At 43.7% G+C, this 20,633-nt stretch overlaps 1 protein-coding gene across 7 annotated transcripts in view; it reads right to left on the reverse strand.

Annotated features, from left to right (window-relative positions):
* Positions 1-20,633, reverse strand: part of LOC109923201 (transcription factor COE3-like) — a 417,628-nt gene that overhangs the window by 198,644 nt on the left and 198,351 nt on the right. For all 7 annotated transcript variants that reach the window (XM_048597446.1, XM_048597464.1, XM_048597443.1 and 4 more), the window contains one exon: positions 15,097-15,178. In XM_048597446.1, the coding sequence (XP_048453403.1) occupies positions 15,097-15,178 (82 nt within the window). The remainder of the gene's footprint in view (positions 1-15,096; positions 15,179-20,633) is intronic.

Consider the following 20,633-nt stretch of genomic DNA (forward strand, 5'->3'; position numbering starts at 1 on the left):
ATAGTCCACTTCAGCAGAGGAAGGAGCAACACTCCAGAAGCTTGTCTTTTTAAACAAACCTGCTGCACCTAGAGTCGTTAGACTTCTGACTTTATACATCCTCATCCAACACCAGCATCTCCACATCATGACTTCACTCAGGCAGCTACTTTCTAATCAAAAAATGTTGAGCCAATCGAGGTGAATCTTTCTCAACCAATTTGGCCCCATCAAGCTTAGGCCCGAGCCTTTTACTGTAATCAGTGGTGACTGAACTAGCTGCTTCTCATAAGAGACCAGAACCAAAGTTGTACAATTAATCTGTAGGAGCTCCCCAGCACAGATTCTCAGTCTAGCTGAGGTCTTGTACAAACTTAAGGGTTGGAGTCCAGAGCGAATTTTGTTAAAGAATAGTTCTGCGATCACTGAAATGGCCGCTCTGGTATCAACCTCCATTAGAACCGGGTTATCATCTAACCAGATTATTTTGATAGGCTCTGATTTGGATGTTGTTGAGCAGTTTAACTGTTCCAAACCAGATGTAGGTGGATTTTCCAGGGTGTGCACTCTCCTGGATACTAGCCTATGAGTTCTCTTACTCAATTCAGGCTCAATGTTTTGCTGTGTCAAGTCCACATACTGGTGGCAACTGGCTTGCTGGCTAGGATCCCTGAAGAAAATTTTAATTTTCTCGCCAAGCTTCGCTTTGTTATAGGGTTTTACTGTGAGCTGACCTATAATCCCACTCTTGTCACCACTGAAATAACTCCACAGAGGCTGGTATCCCATCACCCAGTCACCCTTTATTTACACATGGAGAGTCCTTGACACTGATCAAGCTCTCTCAGAGCCAGCTCTCAGAACCTCTAACACTCCTGTTTATATCTGTCAGTCAGGACTCCCTGATTGGACTAGGTAAACAGCCCGAATCAGAGAATCATATTCTATGAGATCCAACTGGCTGACCTCATTCCAATCACTGCACACTTGTAGTACCGTGAGCAGATCTGGACTCTGCACCTTTGGAAGGATATATTGGCCTTGGAGGGAGTACAATGCAGGATTACAAGAATAGTACCTGGACTTCAGCATTGATATACAGAGGGATCTTGAGGATAATGGGGTAACGAAGGCATATGGCATGCTTGCTTTCATCGGTCAGGACACGAGTATAAAAGTTGGCAAGTCGTGTTGTAGCTGTATGAAACTTTAGTTAGGCCACATTTGGAGTATTGAGTGCAGTTTTGATTGCCATGCTACAGGAAGGATGTGGAATCATAGAATTCCTCCAGTGTGGAAGCAGGCCATTCAGCCATTGACTCCACACTGACCCTACAGACAGCATCCCACCTAGACTCACCCACCCTCCCCGACCTTGTCCTTGTAACACTGCATTTACAATGGCTAATCCATCTAGCCTGTGCACCTCTGGACACTATGGGGCAGTTTAGCATGGCCGATCCACCTCACCTGTACATCTTTGGGCTGCGGAAGGAAAGCGGAGCACCCAGAGGAAACCCACGCAGCCACAGGGAGAATGTGCAAACTCCATAAAGAAAGTTGCCCAGTCTGGAATCAAACCTGGTTCCCTGGCACTGTGAGGCAACAGAGTTAACCACTGAGCCACCATGTTCCAAGGTGGTTTTAGTGAGGGTGCAAAAGACATTTATAAGGATGTTGCTTGGATTGGAATATATTAGTTATAGGGAGAGTTTGGGCAAACTTGTAGTGTTGGAGGATGATGGGTGACCTGATAGAAGTATATACAATTATGAGAGGTATGGACAGGGTGGATAATCAGAGTCTCTTTCCCAGGGTGGAAACGTCAAATACTAGGGGGTCATGGGTTTAAGATGAGAGGGGGAAAGTTTAAAGCAGATTTGAGTGGCAAGTTTTTACACAGAGGACAGCAGGTGCCTGGTACACACTGCCAGGGGAGGTGGTAGAAACAGATACAATGGCAAAGGTTTAAGAGGCATTTTGACAGGCACATGGATAGGCAGTGAACAGAAGGATATGGACCATTTGCAAGGATTAGTTTAGAATGGCATCATGGTCAGCACAGTTATGATGGGCTAAAGGGCCTGTTCCTGTACTGTACTATTCTATGTTCTATGTTCTATGTTCCTTGCTTATGGGTTATGTTACAAGACAAGATTATACAAATTGGACCTGTTTTCTCTAGGATTTAAAGGTTAAGAGGTGATTTGATCCAAGTCTTCAAGATATCAACTGGAAAAGACAGGGTAGAATAGACATGACCTGCTTCTTGTGGTTGGAGATTCTAAAACCAGGGGCTATATTTATTTTATTCATTTGTGGGATGTGGGCATCGCTGGCTGGCCAGTATTTCTTGCCCATCCCTAGTTGACCTTGAGAAGGTGGTGGTGAGCTGCCTTTTTAAACCTCTGCAGTCCTCCTGCTGTGGGTTGGCCCACAATGCTATTAGGGAGGGAATACAGTCTAAACATTAGGGCCAGACTGTTCAGAAAAATTGTTAGGATGCATTTTCCCACACAAAAGATGGTAGAGGCATGGAATTCTTTCAGAAACGGAAGTGGATGCTGGATCAGTTGTTAATTTTAAGTCTGAGATCAATAAATATTTGTCAAACAAAGATATTAAAGGATATGGGTCAAAGGCAGGTACATGGAGTTAGGCCACATTTCAGCCATAAATGGCAAAACAGGCTCATAGGGCTGAATGGCCTGCTCCGTTCCTACATTCCAAACCGCAACACTCATGACCTCAACATTTGAGTGCAAAAATGTGTACACTCCAGTGCAATGCTTGTCTAGCTTAACACTTCAGTCTGATACTGCTAAAATCAGCATTCCAATACATGTTAACCTTAATACATCTGCACAACACATTTCAAATTCAACCCTGCAGTAGAATGCATATTAAATGCAAAAATACAGTACGTTAACCTCAACACTCCAGTATAATACATTTTAGCTCAACAATATAGATCAATACATAATAAACTCAACACACCAGCCAAATACACATTACCATCTGCATTCCACATTGATACATGCTAACCTCAACACTCCAGAACAATGCAAGTTACCATCAAAACTCCAGAATATATATTATAACTTTAGACCGAAGCACAATGTACTTCAGAACAATATATGTTAACATCAGCAAGCCAGAACAATATACATTAACATCAGCATGTCAGCACAAATCATTTAAACTCGACAACACAGGTTAATTTCAACACATCAGTGTGATACATGTTAACCTGAACTTGCAGTATCTTGTCAATATCAACATGTCAGCACAATACATATTAGCCTCAACAATCTGGTACAATAAATGTTAACCTCAACGACATTTCAGGGCATGACCCATGGGCACTTGTCGCACACAATCCCTGTGTATGGACATTAGCATCTAGTGTCTTCCAAGTCCACATGACCATCATGGCACTACTGCAATCCACTTTCAGGAAAGGCTGGAAGTATAGACTTGCTTTGGAAGGCACACCAGAAACTAGCAATGAAAGGCTGTAGCAAGGATACCTTGCACACAAGGACATACCTGCAAAAGGTGGTTTGGACCAGTCTGCATCTCAGGGCTGCTGGCTGTCTTAGTCAATACAGTGTAAAGCTGGAGGAACAGAGCAGGTCAGGCAGCATCAGAGAAGCAGGAAAGTCAATGTTTCAGGTTTATATCCTTCATCAGGACTGCTGCTGTCTTTGGGTTCATTTACATTGCGCTCATCTGCTTATTTGCAGCATTCATGCCTTGCCTTGCCTTGCCTGGTTTGCCATACCAGTTCGCTAGTTTACACTTCAGTCAGAGCCAAAGCTATCACTGCTGTCATAGTGGTGAGCTGGTCTGTGCAGACACCCAAACAGACTGTTTGTCAGGAAGAAGTTATCCAGTGGGGGTGGATCATCGTGGTGTACAGAACACATCAACATCTAATGGCAAAGATGCTGCATTGTTCGTTCAACCAAATGGAAAATGTGGAGGCTAGATCTCACTCAGTCACATGGAAGGGTGTTCACAGTCTGTCAGGGGTTCCTGAGACCGTCATACAGTCTGCATATAGTCCAGGTCCTGGAGTGTGGGCAGAACTTAGTGGTACAGGGCTAGCAGCAGCAATTGGGAGATCGAGTGTCATCAATAAGAGAGCTGCAAAGACAATTATTGGGATCTGGTCGCTCGTGTCTTGGGGCTGCTTGAAGTCAGCCAAAAGTCTGCGGTGAATACAGTCCTGGGTGTGTGTCCATCAAATATTAAGGAGAATACGAAGGGAGACTGTAGGGGCAGTAGAAGATCATTGCCAAAAGGGTTGGGCAAGTCAATGCTGCGGGAAGAAAGGACAAGCACTTTTGGAAGTAGTAACAAGGATAGTGATGAGGGAATACTCATATATGAGAGGTATATGGAATGGCATCAGAGGATATGGGAGGCTATGGGATGTGAGGTTATCAGCAGTGACTGTCACCATGGTCTCTACAGATGAAGCGTGGAAGGGCAGGGTGGGCATAATTATGGGTTAACCCTTGCCTTACCCTTATTGTGGGTATAATGTCAGGGTTCAGAAAACTGATACTGTCCAGTACCAGAATCACAGCTAATATTGAGCACTGTGTAATGAGACTCATTATCAATGTTATTGACCATAAAAAAGTGTGTTCTACAATATAGTCACTGAGGCAGTGGGATATAGATTTCTTAGGCAATTGGGCAAAAAGTTGGCAGATGGAAATGTGGGGAAATGTCAGTTTTTGCACATTGACAGAACAAGAGCTGATTATTATTTTAATGGAGAAAGACCATATATAGCTACAGAACAGAGGAATTTGGGAATCATCATGCATAGATCATAAAATGCTAGCATTCAAATTTAATGGATAACATGGAAAACAAATGTAAAGTTGGCCTTTATTTTGGAAGGGAGCAGAGTATAAAAGTAGGAAAATCTTGCTAAAAGTATACAAGACACTGCTCAGAACTCAGCTGGAATACTGTGAACAGCTTTGGCTCTTTATCTAAGGAAAGATATAGTGGCATTGGAGGTAGTCCAGAGAGGCTTCACTAGTTTTAGTCAATATAGTGTGGAGCTGGAGGAACACAACAGGTCAGGCATCAACAGAGGAGCAGATGGGTCGATATTTCAGGAGGGTCCAGGTCCAAAATGTCAGCTTTCCTGCTCCTCTGATGCTGCCTTGACCTGCTGTGTTCCTCCAGCTCCACACTATATTGACTAAAACTAGTGAAGCTTTATTGACTTGACTTCCAGCATCTGCAGTTCTTGCTATCTCCTTCATTAGTTTTATCCCGGGTATGGGGGGATATTCTTAGGACGACAGGTGCTTGCATTCAATAGGGTTTAGGAGAACGAGCAGAGGCCTTATCAAAACAATCTAAGGTTTTAAGGGAGCTTGTCACTGTAGATGCCGAGAGTTTGTTTACCCTTTATGGCAGAGTCTAGTACCAGGTGCATATTTTCAGATTAACAGGGTGGCAAATTAAGATAGAGGTGAGGCAGATATTTTTCTCTCAAAGGGTTGTGAATTTGTGGAATTCTATGTCACAGAAGGCTATCGAGGCTTTGTTGTTGAGCATATTTAAGGGTCTGATAGACACTTGTAATCAGTAATAGAATCATGGCTTATGGAGAAAGGCAGGAAAGTAGAGTTGTGAATTATCAATCTCATTAAATGGCACAGTGGACTTGATGGGTTGAATGGCCAGCTTCTGTTTGACATTTTATGATCTTATGAAGGACCAGAATGTAACGTAACCATGTTTCCAGATGATAAAAAGCCGGGTATAAATGTAAACTGTACAAAAGACACAAAGGGGCGAAACAGGACATAAAACAAGCAAAAACAGTAATTTCTGGGGAAATGCAGCAGATCTGGCAGCATCTTTGAAGATAAAACAGAGTTAACGTTTCAAGTCCATTGAGCCTTCTTCACAACAAGAGTCTCAAGATGAGGAACTTCTTCATGCTAAAGTTGATGAACTTGCGAAATTCTCTACCAGGCAAGGACGTAAAGGTCAAGTCACTGAATATAATTAAGAAAGCAATCTATAGGTTTCTAGAGGCTAAATGTGTCCACGGGTATTGGGAACATGCCAGAGTGCAGCTTTGAGATAGAGGCTCAGGCATGATCATGTTGAATGGCAGGCGGTACCTCCTGTGCTAAATGGTCAGCTCTTTCTCTTAGTATCTATGCCTATCAGGTTAGTGGACAGCGTCAGCTAACAACCAAGAAAGTATGTGATATGTTATCAAGTGGGTGTCAGTGTCATAGTAAGGATGTTTGAGGAAACAGAGCTTTCGTGGAGTACTACATTTATACTCCTTTCCTTAAGCAGCATTAAGTAATATTCACTCCACACAAATGCCAGCAATGACCATCTCCAATGAAAGACAATCTAATCAACCACCCCTTGATATTCAATGGTGTTATCATCACTGCATCCCCCACTACAAACATCCTGGGGGTCACCATTGACCAGAAACTCAACTGGACTCACATATAAACACAGTGGCAACAAGAACAGATCTACCAGAGGTTAGAAATCCTGCCCTGCAGTGAGTAATTCACCTCCTCGCTCCCCAAAGACTGTCTATTATTTACAAGGCACAAGTCTGACAGGATACTCCCCACTTGCCTAGACGGGTGAAGATTCAACAAATCAAGAAACTTGACACCATCCAGGATAAAGCAGCCTGCTTGATTGACATTACATCCACAAGCATCCACTCCCTCCACCACTAACATTCAGTAGCGGCATTTTTTTTTACATATTCATTCCTGTGGGATGTGGGTGTCGCTGACTGGGTCAGCATTTATTGCCCGTCCCTAGTTGTCCTTAAGAAGGTGGTGGTGAGCTGCCTTTTTGAACCGCTGCAGTCCACCTGCTGGGAGTTGACCCACAATGCCATTAGGGAGGGGATTCCAGGATTTTGACCCAGCCACAGCGAAAGAACGGCAATATATTTCCACGGTCAGGATGGTGAGTGGCTTGGAGGGGAACTTGAAGGTGTTCCCACATATTTGCTGCCCTTGTCCTAGTTGGAAGTGGTCAGGGGTTTGGAAAATGCTGTCTGAGGATCTTCGGTGAATTTCGGCAGTGCATCTTGTAGATAGTACACACTGCTGCTACTGAGCGTCGGGGGTGGAGGGAGTGGATGCTTGTGGGTGTGGTGCCAATCAAGCGGGCTGCTTTGTCCTGGATGGTGTCAAGCTTCTTGAGTGTTGTTGGGGCTGCACTTATCCAGGCAAGTGGGGAATATTCCATCACACTCCTGACTCGTGCCTTGTAGATGGTGGACAGGCTTTGACGAGTCAGGAGGGGAGTTAATCGCCGCAAAATTCCGAGCCTTTGACCTGCTCTTGCAGCCACTGTGTTTATGAGGTGAGTCCAGTTGAGTTTCTGTTCAATGATAAACTCCTGGATGTTGATGGTGGAGGATTTGATGATGGTAATATCATTGAATGCCATGAGGCGGTGGTTAGATTTTCTCTTATTGGTGATGGTTATAATTTGGCAATTGTGTAGTGCGAATGTTATTTGACACTTGTCAGGCCAAGCCTGGATATTGTCCAGATCTTCTTCGTTTTCTCACGGACTGCTTCAGTGTCTGAGGAGTCTCGAATGGAGCTGAACGTTGTGTAATCATCGTCGAACATCCCTATTCTGACGTTATGATGCAGGGAAGGTCATTGATGAAGCAGCTGAAGATGGTTTGGACCGAGGACACTACCCTGAGGAACTCCTGCAGAGATGTCCTGGAGCTGAGATGACGGACCTCCAACAGCCATGACCATCTTCCTATGTGTCAGGTATGACTCCCACCACCAGAGAGTCAACCACATTGCTGAGGGTCTGGAGTCACATGTAGGCCAGACTAGGTAAGGATGGCAGTTTCCTTCCCTAAAGGGCATTAGTGAACCAGATGGGCTTTCACTCCAACAACTGAGAATGGTCGTTATTAGACTCCTAATTCCGGGTTATTTTCTTAACGTGGCAGGATTTAATCCTGGGTCGCCAGGCCATTTTCTGAGTCCAACGATAATACCACTAGGCCATCAACTCACCCTATACTTCCACTAGAAGGACAAGGGCAGAGGATACATGGGAATATCACCACCCTCAAGTTCCCCTCCAAGCCTCTCGCTATCCTGACTTGGAAATATATCTCCATCACTTCACTGTTGCTGGGTCAAAATCTTGGAATTTCCTCCCTATATTTATTGTGAATTTACCTGCAGCACATGAACTGCGGCGGTTCAAGAAGGCAGCTCACCACCACCTTCTCAAATGTAAACAGGGATGGGCAATAAATGCTGGCCAGCCAGCGACACCAACTTCCCACAAGTGAATTTTTAAAAATGCATTTGCATTAGAGGAAGTGCAATGACAATTCACTAAATTGCTTCCTTGGATGAGAGGCTCCTCCGATCAGGATAGATTGAATGGAACGTATTTATTCTCTTGTATGTAGAGGGAACTCACTGAAAGATATCGAATTATTTATGAGTTTGTCAGGGTCGATGCTGAGAGACTATTTCCCAGCTGGAGGTGGAAAACGGGACTCTGGCCAAGGGGCTAATAAAATGAAAGGGAGACCAAAGGGAGACAAAGAAAAGGGAGACCAAAACTTGTAGGCCATAAATAGAAGACAGCCACTAGCAAAAGCAATAGGGAATAGATGCCAAATGTTGTGCTTAAAGAGTGGCTAGCATGTGGAACCCATGACCACATGGAACTGAATAGCAGAGAAATATGTTAGAGTAATCCAGTTAACAACATGAGCGAAAAATGAACAGAATAGTATGCATACGTGAAAGACATTAATATTATTGTTTTATTTGTTCAGAGGATGCAGGTATTGATGGATAGGCCAGCATTTGCTGTCCTTTCCCAGAGCAGTTAAAAGCAAACTACATTGCTGTGAGTCTGGAGTCACATGTAGGCCAGAATGGCAGTTTCTTTCCCTAAATGACATGTGTGAATCAGATGGATTTTTCCAACAATTGGCAATGGATTGATGGTCATCATTAGATTGTTAATTCCAGATATGCATTGAATTCAATTTCCGCCATCTGCTGTGGCAGATTTGAACATGACCTGGGTCACTTGGACTAAGAGTCCAGTGATAATACCACTAGGCCATCACTTCCCCCCACATACAGACCAGACCATGTAAGGACAGTAGATTTTCTTCCCCAGTTCACGAACTAAGTTTTTTTTTAAAGAAAATCAACGACAGGCCAGCTTTTCATTCCAATTTTGTATTAACATTGAATTCCAATTTCACTATCTGCCACACTGGATAGTACAGTTTCCACATCTCCAGAATTTTAGCCTGGGGATCCAGTGCACTAACCCAGAGACATTAACACAATGTTGCTACCTTCCTCTCATGGTGGAGCATGGATTAGATAGGCTGAATGGCCTTTGATGCATTTCTATGATGCACTTTGAACTCTAATCTCTGGAATTCCTCCCAATCCCTTTATTGGGGAAGGAATTGTCTCGTTATGTCTTTTACCACCTTCACGATACTCCTTAAAACCTGGCTGTTTCATCAAGCACGGGATCTCCACCACCTGCAAGTGCTCCTCCAAGCCACACACTGTCCTTTGAACTATAGTGCTGCTGGGTCAAAATCCTGAAATTTCCTTTTTTCTTACAGCTCTTGCCAACATCCCAGGGACTGTAACAGTTCAGGAAGGTAGCTCGCCACCACCTTCTCAATGACAGTAGGGATGGGAAATAAATGGCCAACAATGCTCAGAGCTCATGAATGGAAAAGGAAATGAGTTCCTAATCTTCTGCCTTAATATCTCCATGTCACTGTCAACTGTTTTACTATGATGGTCCTGTGAAGGACCTCAGACCATTTTACCGTTAAATCCATTACATAAATAGAACAAATGCAAGCTATTGTGGTCATGATTGCATTTATTCAACTTGAGTAACAAGTTTGGTAACCTCCTAATGAGGTTCACCATTTAATATTTAAATATTTAAAACTTTCAAGTTGTTTGATATCATCTCACAATTCTGGATATTTGTTGGGATATTTGCCTTTGATGACCGAAAAGCCTACAGATGTCTAAAAGGCAAAGCTACTACGGTCATAACAGACCATAGACAACTGGTGATGTTTAACCTGAGGGTCACCAAGACTCAAGTGAGGGGAGAGGTTGAGAAAGAGAGTCCTTCGTGATAACCTCAGCCAGTGTTCATATCACTCTTCACCATAAACCAGCCAACTGAGCTAACCAACATGTGTCTATTCACAGTGATAAAGGACACCACATATTCAGGGGATCATACGGATCCCAATCACTTTCCTCACCTTTCAGAGAGACACTTTCCTAAACAGCATATTCAATCATCCTGCCTGTTTTTCTCTAAATACTCACAGAAGGTATGAGAGCCAGTGGTTAGAGACCACCTGGTGAACTGTCGTTATCGTCATCATTTCCCTCAGAACTTCTCCAGTGAAGACAGGCCCATTAGCAGCACAGAATAAAGACAAGTTAACAAATCTGGGAAGTCTTTTATCGATAAAGATAAATTTGGGCAAGACTTACACAATTAATGGTAAGGTCCTGGGGAATGTCATTGAACAAAGAAGCCTTGGAGTGCATGTTTGTAGTTCCTTGAAAGTGGGGGCGCGGGTAGATAGGATAGTGAAGGAGGTGTTTAGTATGCTCATCTTTATTGGTGAGTGCTTTGAGTATAGGAGTTGGGAGATCATGCTGCGGCTGTACAGGACATTGGTTCAGCTACTTTTGGAGCAATTCTGATCTCTCTCTGATGGGAAGGATTTTGTGAGACTTGAAAAGGTTCAGAAAAGATTTACAGGAATGTTGCCAAAGTTGGAGGGTTTGAGCTATAGGGGGAGGCTGAATAGACTGGGGCTATTTTCCTTGGTGTGTCAGGGGCTGAGGAGTGATCTTAAAGGGGTTTATAAAATCCCGACGGGCAAGGATAGGGTAAATAGACAAGCTCTTTTCCATGGGGTAGGGGAGTTCAAACCTAGAGGGCACTGGTTTAAGGTGAGAGGGGAAAGACCTAAGGGGCAACTTTTTCATGCAGAGAATGGTGCATGTATGGAATAAGCTGCCAGACGAAATGGTGGAGGATGGTACAATTACAACATTTAAAAGGCACCTGAATGGGTACATGAACAGGAAAAGTTTGGAGGGATATGGGCCAAATGTTGTTAAATGGGATTAGATTAATTTAGTCTGGTTAATGTAGATTAATCTGGTCGGCATGGACGAGTTAGATTGTGCAATATGTCTCTATGACTATGATTCTATGATATTTTCTCAACTCATATGAATGGAGAGCTTTTGGTTGTGGGGTTGTGTGCATCATCACACTGATGCAGTAAAATCTTAAGTGATAGTGGTAGTGTGTGGCAGATTATTCACTGAGTCTAATTTGCTGTGGCAATGAACATTTTTGCATGCATTTGTGGTCTAGGGCTTTGGATAGTGATGAAGACTCCAATTTTCTTCAGTGGACTGCCCACGAATCTCTCTCAACTGGACATGAAACGTTAATTCTTTTTTTTTCTCTCCACAGGTGCTGCCGGACCTGCTACATTTCTCCAGCATTCTCTGTGTTTGTCTCTTCCACCCTGTGTGCTCAATATCCAGGACATTTACCTTGGAAAGTAACATTTTGACATGACTCATTTCAAAATGACTTCAAAGTAATATTCTCATAGGTCATGATTTCCGATCACTGGAGTACTTTAAGACAATCCAGAAGACCACAAATAGGATTATAAAGACTTCTGAACCCTCCACACACTTCTTCAGTTATGGCTCCCCACCAGAATGGGGCTTTAGCCTTCATTTGCCGTGAGGATCATCCTATTGAAGCATACACCTCTGCCATGTACTTTCTTTTCCTTGAATTGATCATGAGATACGGGCATTGCAGGCTATGACAACATTCAATGCACATCTCAAGTTAGCCTGGAGAAGTCAGTGGTGCATTCTTCCTGCAGTCCTTGGGTTGTGGGGACATCCACAATACTATTGGAGAGGGAGTTCCATATTTTTAACCTTGTAACATTGAAGGAATGTTGATATATTTCCAAGTCGAACGGGGACTTACACCTGGAGATGTTCCCTTGCATCTGCTGACCTTGTCCTTCTAGATGAAAGCAGTTACATATTTGGAGAGTGTTATCCAAGGAGCCTTGGTGAGTTACTGCAGTGCATCTTGTAATTGATACCCACTGCTGCCACTGAGGTGGTGGAGGGATTGAATGTTGAAGGTGGTGAACGGGGCATCAATCAAGGTACGTCCTCGATTAAAACAAGAGTCTTGAGTGTTTTTGGAGCTGCAGTCATTAAAACAAATGGAAAGTGTTCCATCAATCTCTTGTCTTGTGCTTTGTAGATAGTGGACAGGAACTGGATTGTCAGAAGGTGATTTACTCATTGTGCAACTCTTAATATCTGAATTGGTCTTGTAGACACGATTTGTATATGGTTGATCCTGTTCAGTTTCTGGTCTACTGTAATCCCCAGGATGTTGATATTGGGAGATGCAGTGATGGTAATTAAACATCAATGCCAATGGATAGATTTGCTATTGTTGGGCATGGTAATTGCCTGGCATTTGTGTGGTGTGAATGTTGCTTACAACTTGTCAGCCTAAGCCTGGATATTGACCAAGTCTTGCAACAAAGACTGATTCAGTATCTGAGGAGTTGTGAATGGCGCTAAACATTGTGCAAGCACTAGCAAACATCACCACCTCTGGCCTAATAATGGAAGGAAGGCCATTGATGAAGCTGAAGATGGTTTGGCCTAGGATACTACCCTGAGGAACTCCTGCACAGATGTCCTGGAGGTGACAGACCTCTAACAAACACAATCTCTTCCTGGTATGACTCCAAACAGTGGGGAGCTTTTTCTCTGATTCCCATAGTTTCCAGTTTTGCTAGGACTCCCTGATGCCACACATGGCCGAATGTAGCCTTGATGTCAAGCGTTGACACCATCACCTTACCTCTACAATTCACCTCTTTTGTCCATGTGTGAACCAAGGCTGTAATGAGGTCAGGCCCTGGTGGAACCCAAACTGGGCTTCACTGAGCAGGTTATTGCTGAGCAGGTGTGGCTGATGACACTTTCTATCACTTTACTGATGATTGAGAGTAGACTGATGGGGCGGTAATTGTTTGAGTTGGATTTTTCCTGCTTTTTGTGAAATGACATACCTGGACAATTTTCCACATTGTCGAATGGATGCTATCATTGTAGTTGGACAGGAACAGCTTGGCTAGGGGCATGGCTGGTTCTGCAATACTACTGACAGATTATTATGAGCTCCCAAAGCCTGTTCAGCAACCAGTGCCTTTATGTGTGCTTGATATCATATAGAGTGAATCAGATTGGCTGAAGACTGGCATCTGTGATGCTGGGGGGATCTATTGAGGAGGCTGAGATGGATCATCCACTCAGTGCTTCTCACTGAAGATTGCTGCTCCCCTATCATTGAGGATCCTCCTCCTCCAATGAGTTGTTTAATGGTCCACCACCATTCACAACTGGACATGTTAGGACTGCAGAGCTTAGACCTGTTAGCCTTGGATAGTTTAGCTCTATCTATCACTTGCTGCTCATGTTGTTTGTCACACATGCAGTCCTGTTTGATAGCTTCACCAGGTTGCCATTTTTCAGTATGTTTGGTGCTGATCTCCTGCACTCTCCATTGAAAGCTATGTTTCCGTCCTTGTTGCCAATCAGAATGAATCTCTAATGACAGCCAGCTAGCTTCGGGCAATGAAAAAATCTGGATGCATGCAGTGACATAGATACCTGGATTAAGCCGCTACATTTGCCCTGTTGCCACCCTTGCTAAATGATGCAGCTGTCAAATGACTCTCTTATAATAGGGTGAACCAGATCATGTCCCCTTGTCCTTTCCCTTCATCAACCACACAGGAATTGCCCAGATGAGCACAGCCCAGTGGGCTTGGCATTTTCTCCTTCCATCATCTGCTAATTCTGGATAGCTGCTCCTCATGGGCTTTTGGAATCCTGTTTGCACTAACACATTGAAATACACAAACCATTGTAATATTTTGTCAATGAATTGCCCTATTTTAGGGTACTCTCCAAGGTTTACTGATATGTTCACTGGTGCAGCAATCCATTCCAAATCTCGTCATGATGTGTGGAAGACGTCCCCACCAAAAAAGTTCAAAAGTTCAAGACAATATAGAATGACTACTTCCTTACCTAGTACAGATATCAATCCCCAGGTCTTACAATAACACGTGAATTCACTATTTTGGTATAAAATAAACAAGTTCCCCATTTCCTCATGATACCAACAAATTCACCACGGCAGTAAAATGCAGGTCAATTCTTGGGAAGGACCGTAGTGAACACAAGTGTTAAAGTCTTCTGTCTGATACATATCCTATCTATTGGCTCTGGACAGAATTGCAGGATTGAGGACAGTACCTTAATCCATGGGTAGTGTTCAAGGAAGGGCAAACAAAGAAGATGTTGCCCTCTTCTTGAGCTGCTTCTTCCTGCCCTGATTTATAGACAGTGAGCTTTAATATCATCTCCTTCATTCCGTGCACGAATATCTTCAACTTGAAGCACGTACCAAACCACTTTTGGTAGCACCTCAGTCATGGATTCACGTCCAACTCCAGAGACACGAGCACAAAATCCAGCAGGAAACTACAGCACAGCGCTCATGGGGATTTCACTGCTGCTGTGGCTATCTTTCAAATAAGGTGCTAAATTCCCTCCAGCGGCTGTAAAAGACATCAGGAACGGAGTTCTCCTCTGAATTCTGAGGCATCATTCATCCCTCAATCAACATTGCCAAAGAGAAAAGAGATTATCTAGTCATTATCACCTTCCTGTTTGTGCAAGAGCTCACCGAGTATGAACTGATTGCCAATTTATAACCGTGACTGCCCTACAAAAATATACTCCATTGGATGCAAAGTGCTATGGGTCACCCTGAGTTTAATTGGCCTTTTCTTCCTCCCAGTACCTTGCCATTCTGCTTTTAATCCTCAGTAAACACAGTTCAACTCAATCCAATAAATTAACAATCAAATTCTACCTGGAACCGTCGCATGTCTCTTGGATTCCCAGCGTTTTTCAAACAATTTTGATTACACTTTAGGAAGAATTTTAAGAAGAATCTGCAGGAAGAAAAGAAAACAATGGTCAGTAAAGTAAAACAAAGAACTGCAGATGCCATAAATCTGAAACAAAAACAGAAATTACTGGCAAGCGTTTCGAGTCCAGAGACTGTTGGTCAGAATTTATATAAATGATTTGGATGTGAGCATAGCTGGGTATTGTTAGGAAGTCTGCAGATGACACCAAAATTGGTGGTGTAGTGGACAGTGAAGAAGGTTACCTCAGAGAACTTGATCAGCTGGGCCAATGGGCTGAGGAGTGGCAGATGGCATTTCATTTAGATAGATACGAGATTCTGCAATTTTGGAAAGGCAAATCAGGGCAGGACTAATACACTTAGTGGTAAGGTCCTGGGGACTGATTGTTGAACAAAAAGACTTTGGAATGCAGGCTCAGAGCTCCTTGAAAGTAGAGTCCCAGGTAGACAGGATAGTGAAGAAGGCATTTGGTATGCTTGCCTTTATTGGCCAGTACACTGAGTATAGGAGATGGGAGGTCGTGTTGCAGCTGTACAGGACATTGGTTAGGCCACTTTTGGAATACTGCGTGCAATTCTGGTCTCCCAGCTACGGGAAGCATGTTGTGAAACTTGAATGGGTTGAGAAAAGATTTATTAGGATGTTGCCAGGATTGGAGGGTTTGAGCTATAGGGAGAGGCTGAATAGGCCAGGGCTATTTTCTCTGCAGAATTGGAGGCTGAGGGGTGATCTTATAAAGGTTTATAAAATCATGAGCGGCATGAATAAGGTAAATAGATTGGGAGTTTTCTACTAGGGTGGGGAAGTCCAAAACTAGAGGGCATACTTTTAAGGTGAGGGAGAAAGATTAAAAGGAGCTTAAGGGCAACTTTTTCACGCAGAGGGTGGTGCGTGTATGGAATGAGCTGCCAGAGGAAGTGTTGGAGGCTGGTACAAGTATAACATTTAAAAGGCATCTGGATGGGTAAATGAATAGGAAGGGGTTAGAGGGATATGGGCCAAATGCTGTTAAAATGGGACTAGATTTATTTAGAATACCTGGTCAGCATGGACAAGTTGGACTGAAGAGCCTGTTTCTGTGCTGTACAACTCTATGAGTGTAAATGCCTCCAGCTTTGCCCAGTGGCTATTTGAGGCTGGGGCTAACAATGGAATTTCATTTACTGGTAAGTGTGATCTGACCAGTTTTATCAGTCGGGACCTGAACACCTCTCAGTCTCGTTGATACATCTGGATATAATCCGTGACAGGTCCCCAGTGAATAGGGCAGTCTAGATCAATAATGTCCAAGAGGGTATTGAGATAGAATACAGACCATTGTGCGTTGGAAAGTTTCGCTGAATGATGCATAAATCCTGCCATTGACCCAAAGATCACTCAAGCAGGAGTCTGTGTTAGAAGCCTTGCAAACTGTCCCATCAGTTACGTAATGAGAATATTCTATCTGGTACACAGTGGGTTATGTAGTATGTACAGACTATTCTACTTAGTAGCACTGTGTTATTTACATCCTTGTAAATCTTTTCTGAACCCTTTCTAAATTCGCAACATCATTCCTATAGCAGGGAGAACAGAATTGTACACAATATTCCACAAGTGGCCTAACCAAAGTCCTGTACAGCAACAACATGATCTCCCAAATCCTACACTCAATGCACTGACCACTGAAGGCAAACATAAGACTGTGATTTGGCAATTCCAGTGAAATTCTCTCCTCAAAATGAGACTGGTTATAAATAATTTTAATCAAATTGTTCAGAGATATTTTGACACACACGCATAAACACAGACTGACACACACACACATACATGCACGCACAAACACAAACACGGACACAGACACACACACTTGCACACAAACACAGACAGACAGACAGACACACATACACACACACACACACAAACACACAGACAGACAGACACACATACACACACGCACACACACACGTACAAACACAAACACAGACAGACAGATAGACACACACACACACGCACACTCACACAAACACGGACAGACACACACACACACGCACAAACACAGACAGACACACACACACACGCACAAACACAAACACAGACACACACACATACGCACAAACAAGACAGACACACACACACACACACATACGCACAAACACAGACACACACACACACGCACAAACACAAACACAGACAGACAGACACACATACGCAAAAACACAGACAGACACACACACGCACAAACACAAACACAGACAGACACACACACACACACACAAACACAGACACACACACACACACAAACACAGACACACACACACACATATGCACAAACACAGACACACACACACACACACGCACAAACACAAACACAGACAGACAGACAGTCACACACACACACACATACGCACAAACACAGACAGACACACACGCACAGACACACAGTGCATCTTTCTGTCAGTATGATTTGGATACTACAACGGTTGTCAGCGGCTGCAACTCCTTTACCTCCATGTTTTCCCCCTCCCCATTCCCCACAGTTGTCTCCTGACTGTGGAGATTCTTAACCAGGAATCTTGTGGAGGGGTACGACACTATCTCCCATCATTTGTGTACCTCCCTTTGTCTCTTATCGATCGTCAGCTGGTCTGACCCTGCCGGAAGCTCAGCTAATGCCTTTTATTGCTCTCAGGTTTCAGTAATGAGGATCATTCTGTGCAGGAACATAATCCACCAGCATCAGAGAATGTGGAGGAATATTGGTGAGAACCAACTGGATTTAACCCTTCCAGTACCGTGCATCTTTATTTACATTATTCGGCATTGTGTTCACATGCCTCTTAGGGCTGATAAACCCCCGAGATATTCAGGGTTTAACGATTAATCTCAATTACACTTGTACAAGGCCCGGTCTCAATTCTTCCAGCATGTGACGCAATCAGCAGGAGTGAGTGTGAGTCAGAGTTGCAACTGGTTCATCAGTGCCCTTTAAAGAAGGAAGCATGTCATCCATAATCAGTCCAGCCTACACGTGACTACAAGTCCCACAAGAGCTTGTCTCTTAACCTCTTAACTTTTCTGTGAATTGCTGTAGCAAGTCTCTCAGCCGACTTTTCCCAAACCTGGGCTCAGAGTCACTTGTTCGGTGCCATCAGCAATGAGTAACTTGCCAGTGATTGCAACATCCTGAAGTATAGAATCATGGGATGGGTACAATGCAAAAGGACGTCATTCTGCCTGTTGTGATCTCCAACTGTCTGGAACAGCTAGTCAGCCCGGCTCACTTACTATATCATTCGTCCTCCACACTTTTCTACAAAGCTCTGGTGATGTGGTCTGTGCAATATGCAGTTTTAATATTGTTTATCATAAGTTTGGACTTTTAGTTTTTGAGTAAGTAACATGTGAGTTTTCTGTGTGTTTGAAGTTAATAATTTCTATAGCTTTGGTGATTTATTTTTAAACAGTTTTTGACACTTACCTTTTTTGTGTAAAAAGTCAGTGTTTTACGACTGAACAATACAAACAACCTCTAATTTTGAAGTAACAAGGTGTAGAGCTGGATGAACACAGCAGGCCAAGCAGCATCAGAGGAGCAGGAAGGCTGATGTTTCGGGTCTAGACCCTTCTTCAGAAATGGGGGAGGGGAAGGGGATTCTGAAATAAATAGGGAGAGAGGGGGAGGCGGATAGAAGATGGATAGAGGAGAAGATAGGTGGAGAGGAAACAGACAGGTCAAAGAGGCGGGGATGGAGCCAGTCAAGGTGAGTGTAAGTGGGGAGGTAGGAAGGGATAAGTCGGTCCAGGGAGGATGGACAGGTCAAGGAGGCGGGATGAGGCTAGTAGGTAGGAGATGGGGGTGGGGCTTGAGATGGGAAGTGTGGATAGGTGGGAGGACAGGTTAGGGAGGCAGGTACGAGCTGGGTTGGTTTTGGGATGCGGTCGGGGAGGGGAGATTTTGAAGCTTGTGAAGTCCACATTGATGCCATTGGGCTGCAGGGTTCCCAAGCGGAATATGAGTTGCTGTTCCTGCAACCTTCAGGTGGCATCATTGTGGCACTGCAGGAGGCCCAGGATGGACATGTCGTTCAAGGAGCGGGAGGAGGAGTTGAAATGGTTCGCGACTGGGAGGTGCAGTTGTTTGTTGCGAACCGATCGTAGATGTTTCACAAAGCGGTCCCCAATCCTCCGTTTGGTTTCCCCGATGTAGAGGAGGCCACAACGGGAACCCTACAGCCCAATGGTATCAATGTGGACTTCACAAGCTTCAAAATCTCCCCTCCCCCGACCGCATCCCAAAACCAGCCCAGCTCGTCCCTGCCTCCCTAACCTGTCCTTCCTCCCACCTATCCACTCCTCCCACCTCAAGCAATTTCCTCTTTAAGGGCATTGTGGGTCAACCTATAACACTTGGACTGCAGTGGTTCAAGAAGGCAGCTCACCACCATCTTCTCAAGGGTAACTAGGGACAGGCAATAAACACTGGTCATCCAGCAAAACCCACATCCCACAAATGAATAAATTTTTAAAAATGCACCCTTTTCAACTTTCTCTCTTCTATTAGTTAGCCAATCATCTATCACTGCTAATATGAATGTGGAGGTGAGGGACTCATGGTATTAATTCAGAGACCCAGGTAATATTCTGGCAATTCAGGTTCAGTTTTACAAATGGTAGAACTTTAGTTCAATAAAAATCTGAAATTAAGAGCCTATTGATGACCATGAAATCATTCTTGATTGTTAGGAAAAACCCATCTAGGCACATTGTTGCTGACAATCTGTCATCAGATGTAAGAACATGATATGTATGCCTAAAATGCCAACTCTATTTCTCTTTGTTAGTTTTACCTGATTTGCTGAGCATTTTCTGATTTTATTTCAGATTTCCAATATCACCTTCCTTCTTAAAAAGCTGTTTATAAAACTTGCATGGAATCCAGTGGATCCTCAGCAAAGATACTGGATCAAACACAAGAGCTTCTATGACTCTCAGATAATTGGGTGGCTACCCCCGGAAATGCCCCAGAACTATCTACAATACAACAATGTGCATTTACCTAGTGCCTTTAATATTGCAACAGGTCTCAAAGCCCTTCACGCATGTTCTCAAAATTTGACACTGAGCTACACAAGGGGATATGAGAATAGATCAATAAAAAAAAACTGGTTGAGTCGTTTCTCCATTTGTGATCTTATGATGGAGGGAAGGTCATTGATGAAGCAGTAGGAGATGGTTGAGCCTAGTACACTACCCTGAGGGAACCCTGCAGAGATGTCCTGGAGCTGAGTTGACTGACCTCCAACAGCTAAAACCATCAGTTCTGAGGAAGGGTCACCAGACCCGAAACGTTAACTCTGATTTTCTCTTCACAGATGTTACCAGACCTGCTGAGTTTTTCCAGCAACTTTTGATTTTATTCCATCTTCCTATGAGCCATGTTTGATTCCATTCAGCGGAGATTTTGCCCCCTGATATCCAATGTTTTGCTCGGGCT

Source organism: Rhincodon typus, chromosome 1, assembly GCF_021869965.1.
Source record: "Rhincodon typus isolate 14 chromosome 1, sRhiTyp1.1, whole genome shotgun sequence".
Taxonomy (NCBI): Eukaryota; Metazoa; Chordata; class Chondrichthyes; order Orectolobiformes; family Rhincodontidae; genus Rhincodon; species Rhincodon typus.